Source organism: Sminthopsis crassicaudata, chromosome 1 (genome assembly GCF_048593235.1).
Source record: "Sminthopsis crassicaudata isolate SCR6 chromosome 1, ASM4859323v1, whole genome shotgun sequence".
NCBI classification, from domain to species: domain Eukaryota; kingdom Metazoa; phylum Chordata; class Mammalia; order Dasyuromorphia; family Dasyuridae; genus Sminthopsis; species Sminthopsis crassicaudata.
The window spans coordinates 74,931,964-74,948,624 of record NC_133617.1 but is presented as its reverse complement, the minus strand read 5'-3'; the positions used below and the strand labels follow the sequence as shown (position 1 = coordinate 74,948,624).

The 16,661-nt window shown below is 44.4% G+C and overlaps 1 protein-coding gene across 6 annotated transcripts in view; it reads left to right on the top strand.

Annotated features, from left to right (window-relative positions):
- The window catches only part of FAM83H (family with sequence similarity 83 member H), a 34,662-nt gene extending 19,913 nt beyond the window's left edge, over positions 1 to 14,749 (top strand). For all 6 annotated transcript variants that reach the window (XM_074261842.1, XM_074261815.1, XM_074261855.1 and 3 more), the window contains exons 2-5: positions 152 to 646; positions 9,660 to 9,824; positions 10,043 to 10,167; positions 10,367 to 14,749. In XM_074261842.1, coding sequence (XP_074117943.1) covers positions 170 to 646; positions 9,660 to 9,824; positions 10,043 to 10,167; positions 10,367 to 13,463 — 3,864 coding nt within the window. In that variant the 5' untranslated portion in view covers positions 152 to 169 and the 3' untranslated portion in view covers positions 13,464 to 14,749. The remainder of the gene's footprint in view (positions 1 to 151; positions 647 to 9,659; positions 9,825 to 10,042; positions 10,168 to 10,366) is intronic.
- The last annotated feature ends 1,912 nt before the right edge of the window (positions 14,750 to 16,661 follow it).

The following is a 16,661-nucleotide window of genomic DNA, read 5'->3' as shown; positions in this document are numbered from 1 at the left end:
GGGTGTCATTGTTCCAGGATGGGTCGCACTCTGGGGATGTGTCTGGGGGGCATGGCCTGTGCTTTCTCAGTCTGGAGGACAGGTCACTGACTTCCTGGAAGCTTTGGGCCTAATCTCTTTTTTTGTGTTACTGTCTTCCTTTTTGCTGCAGCTCCCGGGCCCGACTGCCATGGCGCGCCGATCTCAGAGCTCCTCACAGGGGGACAATCCCCTGGCCCCGGACTATCTACCTCCCCACTATAAGGAGTACTACCGACTAGCCCTAGATGCCCTGGCTGAAGGGGGAGCTGAGGCGTACCGACGCTTCCTGGCTGATGAGGGAGCCCCTGACTTTCTGTGTCCTGATGAGCTGGCTCATGTGACCCGCCATTTGCAGCAGCCACAGCATGCCTCCCGGGAGAATGCCACTGCCCGGGGAAGTGCCTCTGGATCCCTTCCCCAAGCAGATGGTGACGTGGACATGGATGGGTCCTCTGGGACCTACTGGCCTGTGAATTCAGACTTGGCTGTTCCTGAACTTGACCTTGGATGGCCTATGACCTTTGGCTTTCAGGGCACTGAGGTGACCACTCTGGTGCAGCCACCACCACCTGACAACCCCAGCATCAAGGATGAGGCCCGGAGGATGATCAGAGCTGCCCAACAGGTCAGGACCAGACATGGGGGCCAAGGGGGAGATATGGGAGTGAAGGTTGTAAGGACCAATCAGCAAGTCCGTACTGAGCAACTGTGCTCAGCTCTGAAACAAATTATGGGAGAAGGGGCAGGGAACCAGGCCTTGTCCTTAGGGAAGCTTAAAGTCTAGGGAAGAAGTAGGGGAAGAGCGAGAGACACAGAGAGAGAGACACAGAGAAAGAAAGAGACAGAGATCAGAGACAGACAGAGAGAGAAACAGAGACAGACAGAGACAGAGAGGGAGGGAGGATGAACAAATCAACATGTAGATTTAAGTCCAGTGATTGGAGGTGAGTATTGAGTGTTGAAGGGAAATACTTTGAGGGAAAAACTTGTTAAAGGAGAGTACTCTGTAGAAGGATAGGTTCTATTAGCAAACAACTGACCAGATACAATAGATGAATGGATTAGATGAAGTTGCTGAATGATGGTGGGCAAAGGAAGGTCTGGATGTGGCCCAGGGGAGCAAAGAGGGCCAACTACTTTACCTGTCTCAGTATATATGGGGGGACATAGAAGGAGTCACCTGCACTGGAGAATGTGGCTGGTGGTAAAGAAGCAGGTTTCCATGAGACATGAGAAAAGAGATGGAGGAAGAAAGGACAAAGGAGGGAGGTGATGGGATTGGCTGTCAGGGAGAGGTAGCAGGGGAAGTTGACTTTGCTTTGGGTGATATTGATGATGAGTCACAATGATTGGGAGCAATTAACATTTTCAAATTTAGTTACCAGTTGCTTGGAGACTATCTTTTGGAGTCCTGTGATAATGGTGGGCAGTGTTGATGTGGTATTCCCTCTTCAAACATTGAGAGCCAAGGGACTGGTAGTTGGGAGTTAAAGTAGAGGTCTGGCTCCTCAGGAGCTAGACTAAACTCACAATTAGCAGCAATTTGGCAGCTGTACCTCAAGATGACAGAGGAGAAGGCACACTCAGGCTTATGCCGGACAGGGAATCTGTGCTTGGCTCCGGATCACTCCTGATGTCAAATATCTGGTCCTTCTGACATTCAGTTTGTTCCCAGCCAGCCCAGTACCAAACCTTTGCCTGAGATCTCCCTCTTCTGGTTCCGGGTCTGGTGCCATTTCTGTAGCTCCAGACCTGAATCCTGGCTATAAGTCTCTCATGATGTAGCTTAAGATGCCCAAAAAGCTAAGGGGAACTTAAGAGTTTTGAATTCCAAGTGTAATGCTTCATCTTTATCCCTACAAAATTTCATCTTGTGAGATTTGGCTCAACTTGTTGCCTTTTGAGGATCTACTCAGACCCTAACTTTCATTCCCTGTGTAAGCCATCCTTCCCTCTAAGCTTTGTGTCATCAGAAGCTTTGATAAGCACATTTCCTAAGCTTTTATTCGAGTCATCAAAAAAAAAAAAAGTTAAATCTCTTAAATTTAAGATCACATATCCCTAGAAGCATTAGTCTGGAGATGACCCTCCAAGTTCATATGTAAAACTTTTCATGACTATTCTTTGGGTTTGGCCATTCATTCAATTCCATATTCACCTACTATATTGTCATCTAGCCCATAGAGCTCCCTTTTTTCTGCACTAAGAGGGACTTTGTTGAAATTTTGGTAAGCTTCTGCTGTTCATCTTACCTGCCAGTGCAGTCACTTGCAGTCACAAATGATTAGACGTCTGAGAGACTGGATGTACATTTGTGTAGCTCTGGGGTGTGTGTGTGTGTATGTGTGTGTGTGTGTGTGTGTGTGTGTGTGTGTGTGTGTGTGTGTGTGTGAGAGAGAGAGAGAGAGAGACAGACAGACAGACAGAGAGACAGAGAGAGACAGAGAGACTTACTAATAGTGGGATCCCTCTAAGGGGTTCATATTAGACCCACAGGTACCCAGGTAAATTAGAAACAAGCATATTGTCTTTTAAAAATAAGTTTTATTGTTTTTGTTTTTATATCATTGTCATTTACTCTTAAAAACCCCATCCCTACCCCTGCCCCCTTTTGAATTTTTATTGTAACAAAGAAAACCATTTTCACAAAGCCTTAGGGATAGGTTCTTGTCTTATTCCCATTTTACTGTTGAAGAAATAGGCAAATAGGTTAAATGAATTGCTGAAGTTCTCACAACTAGAAGGTGTCTGAGGTGAGATATGAACTCAGGTTTCAACTCCTAAGTCCAGTGCTTTCTTCACTGAGCTACCTTACTGCCTAGATCCCTGTCTAATAACCTGTCACATTCCATAGTGATAGTTTTCCCTTTCTACTGAGAGAATGAGAGTGAGTTTCCATAATTTTCTCTAAGACTGATTTAATGTTCAGCCATTTTTCAGTTGTTTTCAATTCTTCATGACCCTTTTGAGGGTTTTATTGGCAAAGATGGGGGAGTGGTTTGCCAGTTCTTTCTCCTTCATTTTACAGATGAGAAAACTGAGGCAGACAGTATTAAGTGACTTATCCAGGGTCACACAGCTATTTGAACTCATGAAGATGAATTTCCCTAACTCTAGGCCCCTGTGCTTTTTCCACTGCACCATCTAACTGCCTTCTAAGACTTAGATTGTTCATCAAAATTCACTAACATGCTGTAGTTTACTATATGTATTTACTTTATGTATTATATATTATATGCATATGTATTTACTATATGTATTATTCTTTTAGTTCCTTTTTCACTCCACCACTTCCAAAAAGCCTTGCTGTTTATTTGAATGGCTAGTAATAATTTTTTACGACCATAATATTCCATTGGATCCATTTGCCATGGCTCATTCCATCTTTCCACAATTGATTGGCATTCATTCTTTGTCTTCTCCCCAGATATTTGATTAGCATTCTTTGCCAAAGTATAACCTTGTAGAAAAGGACAGTCTTTGATGAAAACAGCTAGATGAAAACAAATTTTAGGAGGGAATTTAAAGATTTAAAGAATATTTCTCTTTCGTCTCAAGTACTGAACTGTTTTTATCCCCACTGGACACATTCTATTTGCAGACTTTTTACAGGACTCTTTCTTTTCTTTGCAGAAATTTGATGGTTTTCAGGATACATTTTATACTAGATTATTTATGCTTCTTACCTTAGTTAGCCCCAGCTGTGGATAACTTAGCTTCCAGATTTCCAGCTATTTTCTGCAGGCCCCTCCATGCAGAATTCAGACCAGAAAGTTTGAGAGGTGCTGAAAAATAACATTCTGAAGACATAAAGGGAAACAATTCCAATAGGAAAAAATTGATTTTGGCTGAAGAGATTAATGTAGATATACAGGGAACACAGTAATCAACTTAGGGTTTGCTTTGCCAAAGGGTATGATGAATTCAGTTACTTATCTCAAATAATTCCAAATTGGTTATCAGAATGGCTGTATCAGGTCACAGGTCTACCAAAAGTTTGTATACCAGCCTTTGCATGATTTCTCCAACATCACTCCTTTCCATTTTTTTGTGATCTTGCCAGTTTCCTGTTTGAGGTGGTATTAGAGTTCCTTTAATTTACATTCTTCTTTTTAGTGATTTTAAAGCATTTTTCCCCCACTTAGGATTTTATATGCTCTAAATAGAGCTAAAAGGGACCTTAAAAGCCTTTTGTTGAATTTCTAAATTGTACACAAGAGGAGCCTGGAACTCAGAGAAATTAAGTATCTTGCTCAGGGTCACATAGGTTGTGAATATGAGAGGACTCATTTGAGGACTGGCTCATTGATCTTATTAGTATCAATTCTCTGTATGTTTGGGGAATATCAGACTTTTATCAGATAGATATTTGATGTCAAGATTTTTTCCCCAACCTGAATTTTGTCTCATTCTAGATGCATTGATTTCAGTTGTACAAAAAGCTTTTATATTTTACATAATTGAAATTATGTGGGTTTTTCTCTTTGCAATCTCCTCTATATTTTCCTCTCAGCATTGGTTGTAAAAGTGATCTCCTTCCATTCTCTAAGCTTAAGCATCCCAGATACTCTTTTGTCACCCTTACATTTTTGCTCAGTTAAATCAATATTCTTTAATTTTACTGTTGATAATGTGAAGTAAGAATCCTAATAGACATTTGGAGCTGATTCTCATTAATTGGAAGGATCAAAATAGTAAGAGGAAGTAATTACTCTCTCTTGATAGTCTGTAATAGAAAAAGAGGAAATCTGGATGTGTACCCTAGATTTTAGGAAAACAAGTTTCAAAGAGTAGAGATGAAAGATAGGTATAATCACAAGAAGTAAAATTCTTCAGGGGAAGTTAGACCAAAAGATTAGAGATGCTTAAAAATGAAATTCTGAAGACACAAAGGGAAATAATTCCAATGAGAAGGAATATCCTTAGATACTGAAAGAATTATTGAGACACTATCAGTAATATTTAGAAGATTGTGGAAACTATAATAAGTAGTGTAAGATTGGGGAAAGGCAAATTTCTTAATTTTCAAAAAAGGGAAGATAATATATAAACTATAGATCAATGAAATTGACTTTGCTTCTCAGGAAAATTATAGAATGGATCTTATTAAAGAGGTAACTGGTGAATATCTAGAAAAGAAAATCAGAATTGTTAAGAACCAATATGGCTTCATCAAGAACAGGTCTTATAGACAAGTCTTATGTTCTTTTTCAATAAGGTTACTAAACTGGTAAACTAGGGTATGCCCTAGATATAATTTTCCTGCATTTTAGCAATGCATTTTGAAAAGTGATTTCATGTTATTTATATGGAGAAGATGGAAACATGAAATGACTGAAAGGCTGAGCTCAATGAACAAGTTCTTAATAATTCAATAAAAATTTGGAAGGAGTCTTCAATAGAGTAGTCCAGGAATCTCAGGCTCTATGTTAACTTAACATTTTTTTTTTTATCAGTAAACTGGAGAAAATCAAAGAATACTCATATTTACAGATGACATAAAGCTGGAAGGAATGATTAATACATTGGATCCAAAAGGACCCTGACAGGCTCTTGGAGTGTTGTGCTGATCCTAATAAAGATGAAACCCAACAGAGACAAATGTAAAGGCTTATACTTGTATTCTTAAAAGCTTAACTTCACAAGGACAAGCCAGGGAAGTATGACACAGCAGTTCTGAAAAGCATCTGGTGGTTTTAGTGAAGGTAAACTCCATGTGAGTCAGCAGCAATGTGATATGGCAGCCAAAAAAAATTAGTGTAATCATTGGTTACCCTGAGAAGTATGTCTTCCAGGAATAAGGAGGTGATAGTTCAATTCTGCTCTGACTTTGTCAAATCTTATCTGGAATGTTGCTTTCTGTTCAGTTCAAATCACAATGTAAGAAGACATTGATAAGCTACTGGGTGCCTAGAGGAGGACAGTTAGGATGGTGAATGGTTTTGAATACATGTGTTAAGAAAGTCAGTTGAAAGGCACCAGGCATGTTTAACATGGAGAGGACTAAGATAGGCACATGATAGATCTGTTTATCTGAAGGGATATTATGTGAAGGAAAGCTTAGACTTGTTCTATCTGACCAAATTGGACAAAACCAGGAGTAGGAGGTAGAAATCGTGACAAGTCAAATTAGTTTTGATGTCAAGAAAAATAGCTTAACAATTTGAATTATCCAAAAATGGAGTGGACTGCCTTGAGAGGTGGTGGGTTCCCCTCCTGGGAGGTCTTCAAATAAAAGCAAGTTGACTAGTTTTATGAATTTTACTCACCGAGTATGGTTAAACTGAATGTCTACTGAAGTCCCTTCCAGATCTACCATTCTGTGATTCTGTATGCCTGATATATGACCTATTGTTTCCCGAATTTCCTCTGTAAAGAGTACTGTCTTTTAAATTATTTTGGCTTCATTTATTTTAAGGCAAACCTATTCCCACCAGCTCTCTTCTCACACTGAAGCATCTCTAAATGTTTGTTACCTTTCCCTAGTTTTGGAATTTTATTTATTAGTTCCTTTTTCTTGTTTTTTATCTAGATATTTGATTCTCTCTCTTTTATTTTTTTTCTTTCTCAATTAAGGAGTCAAGAAAAACCCTTTTTTTTCCCCTTTAGCTTGTTTTGTTCATAAATTTTAAAATTTCAGTTTCTATGCCTTTTTCTAAAAAGTATTTCTTTCCTAAGTTCTTTTCATTATTCATCTTCCCTTTCTATCTATTCTAGACTTTTATCCTTCAATTCATTGCCCTTATACTTAGTCCTTCTTTAGTCTGGAATTTAATGCCTCATAGAATCAAAGCTTTTAAAATACCTATTTAGAGTTCCTTCTTCTAAACAGTTTCTAGGTAATTTTCTTGTAGGTCTTTCCCTAGCCCTCATCAACTTTCTTCTTATTGACCCTAATTCTTAGAAATACCAATTCCTGCAGGTTATAGAGAGAATATTTCCCCAAAGCAAGAATTTTCCTATGACTTTGATCTTTTGGTTCATTATTAACTTTTGCTTTCTCTTTTGGTCACTTTTCCCCTTTTGTCTTGAAATTTCCTAGTGTCCATGCCCTCCCACTTTTCTGTGCATGAGTTGCTTCCATAAGCTTTGATTCTCCTTCTCTTGAGGCTAGATGAGTGCCTGGCCTCCCTTCTCCGCCCCCCCCCCCCAAAAAAAAAGAACCAACTACATGTGGATTAGGCCCATTGTTAGGTCCCAATCCCATTTTATAGAGTATCTCTTTTGTCCCAAGAAAGGTCCTCTCTTCCCCCTCTTGGAACAAGATTTCAGTCTTTTCTCCTTTCCCCATTTCAATCTCTCCCTTTTCCTTCATACCCAGCCTGCTGTAGGTTTTTTCCCTGAGAGAGTAGAGGAATTAATTTTCCTTTCATTATTAGCCTTTGACTTGATTAGGTACATTACATATTATTCTCTGTCTTCTTCCTCTCTTTCTCCTCTTTCATGTACTCTCTCATTCTGCAATTTAATCCTTCAAAAAAAAAATTGATTCACTGTAGGATGAATGTTGTGAGGCTCAGTTTGTGATGTTTTAGGCCTTCTTTCCCTCTCCCTCTATAACTTCTTATTTTTTTATATTGCTTCTTTGTCACCTTGTATGCATTTAGAAAGGCTCTCTTAATGGTTTGCTTTGGTTTGGGTTTTTTTTTTTTTTTTTTTTGGTTCTTGTTATTTTGTTGTTTTCGGTTGCTATATTTGTTGCATTTCTGTTGTGTGAAGTGTTTGAGGAGCAAATAATTTCTTCTGATTCTCTTTCTAAAAAAATTTTTATTGGATTTCTATCTTTTTTTTTTTTTCATGAATGGTTAGACTCAGAATTGCCAGATTGATCACCTTGTATTACATCTTTAGTTCCTTATTCTAAACAACACATTGTTCCATTTTTTTCCCCCTGTAATTTCCTGTTTGTATAGACTAGTTCTGTATTATTCAAATAGAGGATAATCTATAATGTACTCTTATTAGGTCAAATCACTCTCTTGGACATTACTCTATTAACTATTTTTAGTTAATAAATAATTTTTAGTTTGTTCTTTTTAGACCAAAGACCGTTTTCCTTGGTGGAGAAGACAAGCAAAATATGAGTTAAACAATTTTGTCTTCTGTTGTTAATTATTATCTCATCCCCTCTATTTGTTCCTTAGATTTCCTCATTAGCTTCAGCTCATTTGACTTTTAGCACTCTTGATACTTATTTATAGGACTATACTATGCTTTAATATTTTTTAAACAAATGTTTTATTACTACTTTTTTCTTGTTCACATCACTTCCCAGCGATCCCTCTTCCTGTTCCTGATGAAAAAACAAACAAACAAAAACAAAAAACAAAAACACAAAACTAAGCAGAAGAAATGATCACACTGAGCATATGTGATAATGCTTCATATTGCAGCTATAGGTCACACATCTGGGCTGAGAAGGGGGGAAAGAGTCAGGATTGGTGACTACATTGTTCAGAGTGCTGATGGTTTTTCAGTGTTGTTTTTCTTATATTATTGTGGTCATCTGCTGATGGTTCTGCTTACTTCCTTTAGTATTAGTGCATAAAAACTTCCTTAATCTCTCATAATTTTTCACAAATTATTTTTAAAGACGTGATAATGTGGCATCATATTCACATGCCACAATTTGTTTAGCTTTTCTCCAACTGATATGCAATGACTTTTGCCACAAAATAATGAAATGTTGTGGTCAAAGTCTTGGACTTGGAGTCAGGATGATGTATTTCAAATCACTGTGTGATATGGGCAAGGTTCTTGATCCTCTGGGCCTTAGTTCCCCGCCTCTGAAATAAGGGGTTTGGACTAGGATAGTCTCAATGCTGGGTTTTGTATTGTTTTAATTCTGTGCTAACCACTGTCTTTCCCACTACTTCAATGTCTCAGTCTGAAGATCATTCAACATGGTAGAGAAACCCCTGGAGTGGTTCATTTGTTGATTATGTCATTGCAGCTCTCCTGCTCATTAGTCCTTTGCTCGCCTTGATCTGTCTCATAACTCAAAAAGCCATTTTAAAATTATTATTGTCCTTGCCATTCATCACTGGCATCCTTCTGGCTCTTAGGGTTCCTGATACCACTTCTGTGCCATCTTTGTATTATTACTGATACTAAGTTGAGTTGGGTAGCAAGATGTAATGGGAGAAGAATTTGATATAGTATAGGAATCCTGCCTCAGATACTTAATTTGTTTTGTTACTTTCTTCACTATTCTGAGCCTTAGTGTCATAACCTGTAAAATGGATATAAAAATCATAATACCTATCTCATAGAGTTCTTTTGGGGTTCATGTGCGATATCTGTAAAATGCTCAGTAAACTTTAGATTCCTATGTAAATGGCAACTACTATTTTACTTTTCTTGGTAGGCCCATTTGTTGGAACCAGGGAAATTTAGAAAGAGGAAACAAAAGAGGGATAAATGGATATTGTAGGTGGGTTTCCCAGGGATTGGTGCTGGGACCAACTTTTATTTCAGTGTATAAATATAGGAGAGGGAGTGCATATTGGATTGCAGATGACAGCTTTTCTGAGGAGTGTGATATTTTGTTGATGAGGACAGATAGAGAAAGCTTTGTCTCCTTATCTCAGAGGAAGTAATTTGATCAGCAACACATCTGCCCCTTGTACATCTTCCAGGTGGTGGCCATTGTGATGGACATGTTCACAGATGTGGATTTGCTGAGTGAGGTCTTGGACGCAGCTGCCCGACGTGTCCCTGTCTATATCCTCCTGGATGAGATGAATGCTCAGTACTTTCTGGACATGGCTGAAAAATGCCGGGTCAACCTGCATCATGTGGATGTGAGTGACTTGGGGAAAGGAATGGGGGATAATTATGGGAAGTTCAACCTGTGTATCATGGACACCAGTGACTAGTGGAGGGGGGAAAGGAGGAGGTAACAAAGGGCAATCTTAACAGCTGAGGGTCAGCTTGTACCAAGTGGGTTTGTTGCAGAGGTGAGTCTGAATGGAGATTGCCTTAGTTCCTCTGCCCTTGACTCATACCCCTTTCTATCTAGTTCCTCCGGGTTCGCACAGTGTCGGGCCCTACATATTACTGCCGCACAGGAAAGTCTTTCAAAGGCCATGTGAAGGAGAAGTTCCTATTGGTGGATTGTGCTGTAGTGCTGAGTGGGAGCTACAGGTGAGCTTTTCAAGAGAGAGAAAAGACTTTGTAGGGTCTTCTCCTTAAATTTATTTCTGGGTTCTCTCCACTAACTCCTGCCTCCTTCTACTCCCAATTTCTTGTGATCTTTTGAGAAGATTCTCTATGGGGTCCTTCCACTGTGGTTCATCCTCCAGTGTCCTTCCCATTCTTGATCTCTTTGTCTCCCTCCTTTTAGCTTCATGTGGTCCTTTGAGAAGATTCATCGGAGCATCGCTCATGTGTTCCAGGGAGAGCTGGTATCCAGCTTTGATGAGGAATTCCGCATTCTCTTTGCTCAGTCTGAGCCATTGATCCCTGCAGCTGGGGCCTTGGCCCTGGCTTTGACCCACACAGACACTTATGCCCTGACTCCCTACGGGGGCCCAGGACCCATGATGGGGGGTCCTGTAGGAGGACCAGGGTCCTTTTTCCCCAAGCGTGCCCACTTGCTGTTCCCACTTCGTGATGAGGGACTGGGCTTCCCTTCCTTCTTGGACCCTGACCGTCACTTCCTGTCAGCCTTCCGCAGGGACGACCTACTTCGGCACTCAGGGGGTGCAGGAGACATGCATGGGCTGAGAATGCTCTCACGGAGGCCTGGCATGGAGGTAGAGGCTGGCCATGGTGGAGACCCCAATGCCCGTGGCTACCTCCGTGCCAAGCACTTAGAGATGGAAGCCGGGCATGGTGGAGACTCTGGTAATCGGGGCTTCCTCCGTGCCAAACACCTGGAGATGGAGGCTGGCAACAGTGGGGACCCCAGCTCCCGTGGCTTTCTCCGAGCCAAGCATCTGGAGATGGATGCCTTCAAGCGGCACACCTTTGCTGATGGAGCCATGGAGAACTTTGCTTCGTCCCGCCAAGTGTCCCGTCAGATGTTTGTTAGCCATGGGGATGACTTCCGCTTTCAGACCAGCCACTTTCACCGTGACCAGCTCTACCAGCAGCACTATCAGTTTGAACCCCAGTTTACAGCTACCCGGCCCCAAGGTTTGTTTGAGAAGCTGCGGGCTGGACGTCCGGGTTTCGGGGACCCTGAAGATTATGGGATAGAGGGAAGTCCTCGTTTTCCGGAGTTAGAGTCAGGCTTTGGCCCTCACCCTGAGGGCCCTGGTGGACACCTGCGGCTGGATTACGTGCCATCCAATGCATCAAGGGAAGTCCGGCATGGCTCTGACCCTGAACCCCGTGGACTGGAACCTGGTGCCCCACAGCGCCCCAACATTGGGCAGAGATTCCTTTGCCAGTCATCACCTACACAAAAGCAGAGTTTGGAGCAACGGTGGTTCCCACCAGAGGCTGAAATGGAAATGGAACCCAACCGGAAGGGTGGGGCTGAGGGCCGGGCAGGGTTACGTAATTGGCGTATCTCCTCCTACCTTAGTGGCTGTCACTCTGATGGTGGAGATGAGGGTCTGCCTGGCCCCATGGAGGCAGAATCTTATGATGAAGTCCTGGGTGACCCCCCTGGCCGCTACCCTCTACCCACTGGGGACTTGCTTCCTTCCTCTTTCAGAACTGGGGGACCTTTTTCCTCAAAGGCTGTAAGTGGGGGGGATGGCCCAGAGCGAGAGGTGGCTGACGGGACAGGCTTGGTCAAGCAGGACTCCTTCCGCTCCCGCCTTAACCCCCTGATCCAGAGGAGCTCCCGGCTTCGCTCCTCCCTCATTTTCAGTTCTTCCCAAAAGGAGGGACCTGGAGTCGGGACTGGTGCTGGGGCCACAACTGAGAAAGTACAGCTCTTCCAGAAGGAGCAGACAGTCAGTGAGACCGTGGGTGAGGGTGGTGAGACAGTGCGGACAGCCTCGTCTTCCAAGGTGGCAGAACTGCTGGAGAAATACAAGGGCCCGGCTCGGGACCGGGACCGGGACCGGGATCGGGACCGGGACCAGGATAGGACAGGTGGTTTGGTCACTGTTAGCAAAGCAGCGGTGTCACAGTCCTGGCGGGAAGAGACTGGGACAGGAGGTGGGGGCACAGGGGGAGAGCGACGTAGCCTTGAGAGCTGCCTCTTAGACCTTCGTGACTCCTTTGCCAGTCGGCTGCATGAAGAGGCTGAGAGACAGCCAGGGGCAGCCACTCTGAGTGCTGCCCAGCTCCTTGACACCCTGGGTCGGGGCACTGACAGACTGCCCTCTCGATTTCTTACATCTGATGGTAGGGCTGCCCTGACCCAGGGCAGGGCAAGTCCTCCACCTGAGAGGAAAGGCAGCCCCACACCAGCCTATCCAGAGAGGAAAGGGAGCCCTGTGCTGGAGAAGAGAGGGAGCCCCACACCAGCTTATCCAGAGAGGAAGGGGAGCCCTGTGCCGCCCCTCCCTGAGAGGAAGGGCAGCCCCACTTTGGCCTATCCTGAAAGGAAGGGGAGCCCCACACCAGCCTGTCCAGAGAGGAAGGGGAGCCCTGTGCCGCCTCTCCCCGAGAGGAAGGGAAGCCCCACCTCACCCTATGCTGACCAGCGGAGCAGCCCCCTACCTCCAGTGCCTGAACGGAGGAGTAGCCCTATACCCCCAGTGCCCGAGCGGAGGAGTAGCCTCACATTTGCTGGGGACCAGAAGGCAGGGCCCCCTGGGGAGGAAGATGCTGGCCACCAAGAGCCCAGTCCCATGGAGTTTTTGCGTAAGGGCTCACTTCGCCTGAAACAGTTGCTGAGTCCCAAGGGGGAGAAAAGGCTAGAGGAGGAGAGTGGCTTCTCAGGGCCCCAGGAGAACGGGCAGCCTGAGAGCCCTCACCGGCCACTGAGGGGAGACAGCCCTGAGGTCAGCCTGGAGGAGCGGGCTTCCCGGCCTCGCTTGGCCTCTGCCACAGCTAACGCCCTCTATAGCAGTAATCTCCGGGACGACACCAAGGTGATATTAGAGCAGATCAGTGCTCAGAGCCAGAAACATCGGGGTGGGCCCGGGGCCGGAGCCGGAGCTGGGGGTGCGGCCCACAGCAGTCCTGAGCTGTACCGCTCGCCCGCGGCGGCCCTGGACGCCAGCCGGGCTCACGAGATGTCTGACAAGGACAAGTGCTCGGCTATCTTCCGCTCAGACAGCTTTGGGGGCCAGAGTCGCTTCAGCCGGACGCTGCCGGCCAGTCTGGAAGAGCGAGACACCCTGCTGCGAAAGATGGAGAGTATGCGGAAGGAAAAGCGTGTCTACAGTCGCTTTGAGGTCTTCTGTAAGAAGGAGGAGGCTGGGGCAGGTGAAGCTGGGGCAGGTGAGGCTGGGGCAGGTGAGGCTGATGCTAGGGACCGCAAGGTGGGCAAGTTCATGCCCAAGATCTTGGGCACATTCAAGACCAAGAAATGATTCAACACCCTGGCAATCCTTCCTGCCCAAAGTGTCACCGTCACTGACCCACACTATTACTTACACATTCAATTGTGGGTCCAGGGCCTAAGCCAGATGCCAAATCTGTAAACAGGGTGGGATGAGATAGGGTGGGGAGTGGGCGCCCACATCCTGAAGAGCAGGCTGTCCTCTTGGGCTTTTAAGAAATGTCATTACCCAGGTGTGGAGGGCCACCCCCATCCTCATTGGGCTCCCAGTGTCCCTGGGCAGACCTAGTCCCCACCATGATACGCTACTGCCTTTGGAATGTGGGTTCTACCTTTCTGGGAGGACCATCACCATCTGCCCATCAGGTTCTGTTGGTTTATTCATCTGTTCATTCTCTGTTTTCCTTTTTTCCCCAAGCCCTTACCTTAAATTGGAAGGTGCATATTTCACCTCCCTCTACCTCCACACACTGGTCTGCTTAGCCATCTGCAGATCCCTTCTCCCATTGGTCTGCTAAACTATCTGCCTATCCCCCTCCTCAGCCTATGAGCACGTTCCTCAGTTGGGGAAATTTGGAAGTACAAATGCTCATTTGAACAGTTTTACAGTTTATTTAGAATAGTCACACACTCTCTCACTGGATCCTCATAATAGCCTCCTGAAGTATTTTTGCAGATGCGTAAAAGAGCTGAGAGAGAAGCGGAGAGAAAAGAGCTTGTTATACAGCTAAAAAACTGTGGAGTTGGAACAAGAGATCAGGTTTCTTGGATCCTTTTCTGGTGCTGTTTTCCATTGTACCAAGTTGCCTCTCCCACAGAGAGAGTGGAAAAATCTTTGCTTTGTGAGGTGTGTGTGCGTTTTCTCCCAAAAGAGCTCTTACTGTCTTAGAGGAGGGAGGAAAGAACATGTCCTCCTAGGGAGTTCTTAGCATCAGAAACTTATCTTGTAGCATTTACAAGGAAGATGTTCTTCCCAGCAGCAGATACTGTGTTGTCTGTACTAGTAGGCACTTAATAAAAGCTGGTTGATTTGCAGGTTATATGGAGCGGGACCCTAGAAAATTATGGGTTCTGGTAGGGTTTCCAGAAAGGGGGGCATTGCTGTCTGAGGCTCTGAGCTAGCATCTCTCCTATTTGGTGGATGTGTGCCACTAAGCATGTTGAAGAGGGGCACCCACAATGGACATAAAGGGGGGTTCTCTCTGGGGGAGGGATGGCACAGTCTTGGTGCCTGTGTGTCCTCGGCCCTCTCCAGGGGATGAGAGGGAGGGATGAGGGAAGACTAATTTGCTGCATCAATAAATTAGACTTGAATTTATTATATTTGGCTTTGGAGTCTTATATTCTTCACAACCACACAAACATTTGTCAGGAATGTATGCCTTAGGAGGAGTGTGTGAAACAAGTATTGAGATGGAGTCAGTCTGGGGTTCCTATGACATACAGATGAATCACACCTAAGAGCAGTGTTCGCACCTGTGTGGGCCTGTGCCTTGTCCTACAAGGCATGTGCAGGATGTGGGCCGGGCTGACTGGAGGAGAAAGGTGTGCAGGCCAGGGAGCTCAGAGACCAGAGCTGCTTCATGACAAGCCTCGGGATTCTTGCCACTTCCGTTTGTTTTCTGGCTAGGGACGATCGGTCAGTGGCACCCTTTCTTGGAACCCCCAGTGGGCTCCGTGTCTGCCTGCACTGGCCAGGCCTGGGACTAGGCCTCCAGACTTAGGTTCCTCCTTTTTCCCTGGGCTGGACTGCCTCTTTAGCAGGCAAGGCCTGTCTGTAGTCGGTTTGAGGTCTTCTGTAAGGAGGAGGAGTTTGGGGCAGATGAGGCTGATGCTAGAGACTGCAAGGTGGGCAAATTCTTGCCCAAGATCTTAGGCACTTTCAAGACCAAGAAATGATATAATACCCTGGCAATTTTTCCTGCCCAAAGTGTTACCATCACTGATCCACACTACTACTTACACATTAAGGGGAAGACCTCTTAAAAGAGGGGTGAACAAGAGCTAAATAGCTTTTCCCCAAGATGGAATGGCTAGAACAAAATGTTAACTTGCATTTTATCAGTTATATTTTCCTTATTCAAGATTCCTATATTTTACCACTTGCCATCCCAATGGAAAGAAGGGACGGAGATAATTTGGAACTTAAAAAGGAATGTTTAAAAAAAAAAACAAAACACCAAAAACTTTCTATGTGATTTCAAAATATCTAGTGTTAGAGAACTATCCCAGGGGATGAGAATACTGTTAGTTAAAGCTCAAGTTCATTCTTGAATTCAGAATGTTAAATTACTACAGATTATTTCTGGCAGATCTGTACCTAAAATTCAGACTTTAAGTATCTTGGCTTTGAGCAGGAGACCCTAGGAGTGACTCCACCCTAGGACTATGCCTTTTTTCCTAGGCCCAAAAAAGAGATGAGACCCTAGTAAGAGAAAAAGGCTTGGGGTGGAGGCCAGCTTGATGAAACCCCTTCCAGGAATTACACAGGTCTTGACTCCCTCTCTACCTATTACGAGTTGGTATGCACCACTCCATTTAAGAAAAGTTAAGTTATCCCTATCCTGTGGCCCTTCACGAAGTGCTCTGCTCAGTTCATATTTGGATAGGGCCAGGAGCCCAAACCTATGATGAGCCCAACCTGGCAAAAGGAGCCCTTGGGTGTGGGCTGGCTTTGGCAGGCAATGAAGAGAAAAGGGCTGCTCATTTAGAGACCAAGTCTGAAAAGCTGCCTGATTACCTCCTTGCCACTCAAAGCAACTGCTTTGGAAAAGCCTTTTCAGGGTCAAAGGTCAATCAGCCCTGGTAAACATACCAGAGTAAAAGCCCAGTATTAGCATAGTTGATTCCCCTCTTTACTCAAACTTTCTACCATCAAGATCATCTAATGTATATCCCACTGATTCAATGAAGTACTGTGATCTTTGATGCCTTTCCAGACTTCAGAATGCTTAGTGAATCACAGCTTCCACCACAACAAATGCCTTGTTAGTGCCCCACTGATACACTGAGGAGCTGGGTCCCAGCCCCAAGATCCAATAACCTCCGAGAGTCAGAAACCTTGAGCCTGCCCTAAGACACACTGCTGCATATGGGCAACAACAAAAAATTAAACAGTCATAACTGATGCATTTATATGTGGAATTATATGGTCCTGGTTATAGGGCAAGAAAAGGAAAGTTAGGGTTTAGGGAAGCTCAATTTCCTATGCTGGAGGAATACCAAACGA